Source organism: Pterocles gutturalis, unplaced genomic scaffold (assembly GCF_000699245.1).
Source record: "Pterocles gutturalis isolate BGI_N339 unplaced genomic scaffold, ASM69924v1 scaffold40840, whole genome shotgun sequence".
NCBI classification, from domain to species: Eukaryota; Metazoa; Chordata; class Aves; order Pterocliformes; family Pteroclidae; genus Pterocles; species Pterocles gutturalis.
Window position 1 is genome coordinate 14,566 of NW_010139721.1, and position 6,523 is coordinate 21,088.

General features: G+C 39.8%; 1 protein-coding gene across 1 annotated transcript; it reads right to left on the reverse strand.

Annotated features, from left to right (window-relative positions):
• Positions 1-451: 451 nt before the first annotated feature.
• Positions 452-6,193, reverse strand: LOC104460460 (cadherin-6-like; the record flags this gene model as incomplete). Its single annotated transcript, XM_010083418.1, has 4 exons — positions 452-1,202; positions 4,813-5,064; positions 5,152-5,269; positions 6,072-6,193. Coding segments are annotated over 4 exons (983 nt in total), but the record flags the coding sequence as incomplete, so codon positions are not given.
• Between the last annotated feature and the right edge of the window lie 330 nt (positions 6,194-6,523).

The following is a 6,523-nucleotide window of genomic DNA, read 5'->3' on the forward strand; positions in this document are numbered from 1 at the left end:
CACACACACGTCTCTCCAGCAAAGCTAGGTCAGAAGAATATATACATAGCAGTCAATGAACTATATATATGTGTGTGTTAGTATGATTCAGTGCATTGGGGGCAATGGCGAGTTCTAGAAAAACACTTAGATTTAAATTACCATTAGGCCTTTCTACCCTCCTCATGAGTAAAATGTATGTTTGATGTTTTTTCTCAGCTGACTCTACTTGTATAATAAACCTTCATTCCATCACCACTACTTTTGACTATAATACATAGGGTAAACTAGGGTACCTCATTACATTGGGATGTGCAACGCACAGTTGACAGAGCAGTCATCTGAGCTGAATAGTCTGAATACAAGTAAAAAGAGCAAGTGAGCTTAAACAGTAATATATTCCAATTTACAATATAAGCAGAACAAGTAAAAATATTGCTCCCCATGTGATCCTTTTTTCCCCTCCACTACTGCTGTGCCTGTACGATTGGCTTGGTAAACTGGATGCACTAAAAAATAAGAACTTTGCCTCTTGGAAGCTCGTAAAATGATACTAGAAAAAGTTTTCTGACAGCTGATCCACAGAGACTGCAGTCATTAGACAACTCAAATGGGTAGAGCAGAGAACCCTTTCACACAGCTGTGGAGAAATAGAAAGAAATAGCCACTTCACATATCTCAATGCTGTTTCTGAAAATGAGGGCGAGGAAAAAAAAAAGAAAAGGCAGCATATTAAGAGTCTCTGTCACTGTCCATTGCACCATACATATCTGCCAGCTTTTTAAACCGAGGCCCCCAGTCACTCAGGTAATCGTAGTCCTGATCTCCATCTGTAGTCACTGATTCCAAGGAGCTGAGGGACTCGGCCACAGAACCATTACCTTCGTATGCATAGGTTGCTAACGAGTCATAGGGGGGTGCCGTTGGATCTATGTCATTTTCCTTTAACCTTTGGTTAATGAAATCTCTGACATCTGTGTTATCTCGTGCTGTTGCAGTCCGCCGTGGCATAAAAAGTGTTTCCGGCACAATGTCTCTGCGTAATTTATTATCGTCTATGGCTTCGGGATTCCTCAGCGTGCCGATATCAAACGCCTGGGTGTCTTCCTCTCCACCACCTTCATCATTATAACTGACAATGTTGTCTCTGATGTCTTCTTTGGAAATAATCAAAGGCTCTTTTTTCCGCTGCCGCCTTAGTGCTGCAAACAGCACCACTGTAACTGGAAACAAAAATAACAGGGGAAGAGAAAGGGAAAGGTTAATCCCTAACTCTATTAAAACCTGGAAGAAATGCTGCACCTCTGCTCAAATTCAAAGTTTTAAAAGATGTTTTGCAAAACTGCAAACGCGTACGTCAGGTTTTCAGACTGTGCTTGCTTTGCCTGTGAGTACCCTGGGAGATGAAGTGGCATGGATGTGCACAAGAAGAAAGGAGATGCCAAGCTTGTAAGAAGCCAAGTGCAGTGTGTTTTGTCATTAGGCACATTTTTACCTGGAGTCATACAGCAATTTTGTTGCCTTGAGAACAGAACTAGTTTCCTAAGAGTTGGGAAGGAAGAAACACTTTCTCCAAAATAAGTAACATCAGGTATTATTTACCTAGAACCCCTGGGACAAGATGCAACTTGTGCTACGGACAAGCCTAGTATCTCCTGGGCAATGATGAAAGGTTAGCAAAGCTGTACTTGAAGATAAGTAAATCTATCCTCCTCTGGAAAAAAAGCTTGGAATATGGAGTGGCTTTTCAGCCAGCACAAAGTCCAAGTATTATTAACTTCCCTGGCATGTTTTTACAATGTACATCACCTTAAAAAAATACATGGCTTAAATTTTAGACTGATAAGATATGGTAATAGTATTATTTAATCTGCCAAAGGCAGATTTCTCAAACATATAATTTTATGCCTGTGTGCGGGGGTGTATTTTGAATTTATTTGGGGGGCAGGAACTCTTTTCCAAGGCCCTGATCCAAATTTAAATATTTTTACTCAACAGCGAACCCCGGTACTGTTGGAGAAGAGGGCACAGAGGGTAGGACGTGATATGTTCAACACTTTACTTCCTTTAGAAGCTAATTTCAGATTTCTTAGTTGGTTTATACCTTAAGATGGTAAATGACTGAATATTTACACGCATGGAGCAGGAAAACTACTATCACTGTTGTTTTGGTAGTCCGAGGTCCACAGTGCCCAGTATTTCAGCTCTGCTGTGCAATCTCCAAGAAAAGACACATCTTGTTGTCATTATAGTTCCTTCATAGCAAAACAAAGCAATTCAGAAAATGCCTGAACTCACTGATATGAGATCATAAGGTGGATCAAAATTATCTTCCATGTTACCTGTGTTTCTAAAATGGTGTGTGAGTCAAAGCAAAGTAACTGTTAAAGACTTTTTTTTTTTTCTGGCAGTCCCTTCCTCATTTGTAACCCTGTTAAGGGAATGCCAAGGACTGAGGACATCCCCAAACCAAAATTTTAGCCTTTTAGCCCATTGAAACTTGTCTTTCTTACTTTCTTAGCTTCCTTTTTTTTTTTTTTTTTTTTTTTTTTTCTTTTTCCAAATGATGGGCTACCCTGCAAGATTGCTTAGAGCAAGATGATGTCTCTAGGTGTGCTCAAGCATGTTGTGGAAGAATCTTGTACTCTTTCTCTCCTTTGACTATAGAGGGATCCTAAGAAGATTGCATAAAGATTGCAAAATGCTCTAATTCCTGCAATGTGTCTTTACCATAGGAATAGTGTGAGTAAGGGAGAACATCGGTTAATGTGAGTTGAAAGGAAATGAGATGGTGAAACTGAAGGGATTAGGAGGGCTGGTTCAGATGGTGAAAGCTTCAGGCTCTCACCCTAATGATGAGGATTTACTTATGGTGTTGAGTGATGTTTCTTCGTGCTGCTGTGCAAAAATGTAGTAAGAGAGGATTTTCTTCCTTAAGAGCATAAAGCTGTGACACTATGAGGGAGGACTGGGGAAAGGTCTATATGAGAGAACTGAGAGAGCTGGAGAAAATTCTGGAGAACTTGAAAAACACAGTGTTGATTTTGAATGTGCTTCTGGAATAGTGACTGGCAGAACGATCCGAGAAAGCACAGGAATGATAGTTTTTACATGGAAGGCTTGCTGAGGTATCTCATTAACAAAAAAAGGTGTTACACAGAATATGCAAGGATGGGACTGATAATTTTGTCACATCTCTGATACTTGGGTTTTCTTATTTTGTGCTGAACTTGCAGGCAAAAAAAGACCCCATTAGATGTTATATGTTAAAGTACGTCACCTTAATTTGCATGTCAGTGTTTAGCAGTATCTGAGGCCTCCTGATAAGCCACTAGACTTACTCAAACTGCAGATAAACCTAGCAATTTACACACACTTTTTGTTGCTGCTAAACTTTAGGTTGTGGTTCAGGTCTGCCCAGAGTATTGTTTTTAACTCAGTAGTGGTTGCACATGCAAACCCTGCAACCATCTGAAAATAGAAAATTATATAGCTCAGTTAATTGAAAATCTGCTTATGGTGCACGGTGGCGTGAGCAGTAATTGACACAAAGTGCTGCTTAGCACACAGAATCAATTATTTTCGATTGACATAAAACAGGAAATCGTTTAATGTCAGATTGATATTAATGAGCACAGTTGTACTAATGAGTGCAAGACTACAGCATTAGATTTCTTTTTCTGGTAAGGAACTTGATGCGAAGTGAGCTCAGACCTTAGAGGCAATAATACCATATTTTGAAAAATGAATTTAATGGCAAATTAGGGGTAAGATTGTTATTGAGGGAACCTTTCCTGAAAATGGCATACTGTTTATTTGGGCAAGCCGTGACTATATTGGTAAAGTCTGAGAATCACAACTGGGTCTTTGACTCATCACTGGAGGGGGAAATTTTGTTAATAGTAAAGATCAGGATGATTCTGCAATGGTTATGAACGTGTCCAAGGAAGAGACGAGTATGGTAGAAAGAAGAGGAATCACTGACGAAACATTTTCACCCCTGTTTGACCCTACTGCTGTAAAATTGGTCTGACTCCCTTCTTTCCTTGCTAGGTACTAAAGGTGACTAATGAAGTGTCCCTGAGAACTGCCTGTGCTGTATTGTACAGCTCTTGCCAGATGAACAGACTATGGCTAATGGCCAAGGGACTGATCATCTATGTTTGCTGTACAAGAGGGGTGGAATCTGAGTGAGAGGAATGTGAGAGATGTTTCAAACTGTCCTTATTTTTATAAAATGTAAATATTGACCACCTGTAAGTGCTATAGCCAGAGATCACTACATCCTCTATACTCAGGATCCAACCTCTTCATATTCACAAGTGCCTGAAAGGGAGAACCCTGCAGGTTTTAAGAAAGTGCTTTAGTAGCCACTCCATTTCAGCACCTTTTTCAACAGAACAGCAGCACTGAGACTTGTTTCTCCTTAGACACGGGAAGTTAATTGTTTGAAACTAAGTTATCTGGCCTAATTCTATGGTCAATGGAAAGAGAGAGACACCTGCAGAGGGTGATTAGTTTGGTCTACCTCAGATACCAATAAGGGGATGGGATGAATGTTGCTCTAGAGGATCCTGTCTCTTTCTATTGACCAAAGGGTGTAGCCACCTGTTTTCTCTTGCTTGGACGTTGCTAACTTTTGGGCAACTAAGATTAGATAGGATGTGTCCTATACACCATATCTGTGGCAGCCCTCAGAGGAAGAAATACAACAACATAAACGCAGCTTAAGACAGGGATGTCTTTGCTTTGCTCCTGTCCTAGCCTTGGTATAATCACGTGTAACAATGCAAAATAACCACAAAAGGAACAAAACGCCTGTGAGCTACTTACTGAGTAATATAATGATACAGAGAAGAATGGCAATAAGAGCCCCAGTGCTAAGACCAGTAGGATGAATCAAGGCCTCTGCATTACAGGACAGCATCTTTCCTCGATGGTCACAAGCACATACTCGAATAGTCACGGTTTCAGTGCTGCTCTGGATAGGGTAGTCATTGTCTGATATTACCACTGGCAAGAAGTAGGTACTCATTTCATGCCGGTTATATCTGGTTTTTCGGGTGAAAATCCCTGCTGTGTTGTCTGGAAACAAAAAGCGCACATTAAATCTTCATCTGAAGACTGAAAGCAAGGATGAGATAATAAAGAAAAGTCTTCCTAGAAGTTCACCTCTGTTGTCCTGTAGTGTAAAGTTTGAGCTGCTGGCTGCCTCAGGAGCTAAGGAGAATGAAAACTGATGTCCGCTGTAGGAGTCATCTTTATCAACAGCACTTAATGTTTGTATCAGCTGAAACAATAAGAACAAAATTATCTTCAAAGTCAATGGACCCTATGCTTATTTGTTTTACTCTAGGATTGTAAATCAATCTTTTTGTATTTATTTTTTTCTTCCACTTTAAGGCAGCTGCTGATGCTATGGCGAGCTTAACATAAGGGCCATGTGCTGCCAGTGCTGTTTAGGATCACCATGCTATTGTATCCCATACCATCAGCCAGTAATATAACAAATCAAAAAGTTGGCAGGAAAATCGTTGAATTCAAGAGCAGGCTTGGATTGATGCCATTCCAAACAGGTAGGAAACCTTTCCATGTGACAGGCAACAGATGTGAAAGGTGAGACAGTCCAAGCTGACTATATATTTATCTACCCAGATCTCATGTAATGTGAATTGCTTGGATGAATCTTCTAAATTATCTGCTACTTTGAACCATTTAGTAATAGAACTGGTAGAGTGAGAGTTATCTGGCAAGAAATAGTTATATCACAGACAGGACCTGTAAGAGTTATGGACCTGAAACTGTTTTTGAAGGAGATGGTGGAGGTGCCTGAATAAAGCAGAGAATCACAGAATGAAAATGAATCAGGGATAATAAGGTGCAGGACAGAAAACAACAGTGTAAAACATACTGTCACATTAGCTGCAAGAATACCAAGTGTAATCAGATACTGTGAAGCCACTGTTTAGTTTAATTTTGCAAAACTGACAGTTTGATGCAGTGCAACGTATACGTCTTGATGAGGTGATGCAAGAATAGTAGCAAAACTCAATTAATTTGAAATATTTTCTTGGTACAAGCAGACAACACACCTGTTCTGCCTTTGCATTTTCACAGACGAAGGTTTCATAAAACATGGCGAACTCTGGAGCATTATCATTTACATCCAAAACCTTAATGAACACTGGGACACGACTGCTTTGTTTTGGGTTGTCTGAAACGATAAAACCAGAAAGAATAGAGATTTTATTTAGCCCAGCTACTGACTCAGTGCAGGAGAAAAAAAAGCCAGACTTAGGGGCTCACTGCCTTAATTCTTCTCACTCGCAACACTCCACTTATGTTCTGTTGATTTCTGGGGAATGTATTATGGGGTGAATTCCACAAAATCGTGCTGTGTTATCATTACTCTGATTCTGTGTGTACTATACAGTTAAGATTGGGTAGGAGTACAGGATTTACAAATTCCTTTGAACATGCCAAGTATGATTACAAAAGTATGTGTGATGTATGTAATATATATATATATATATAAAATATATAA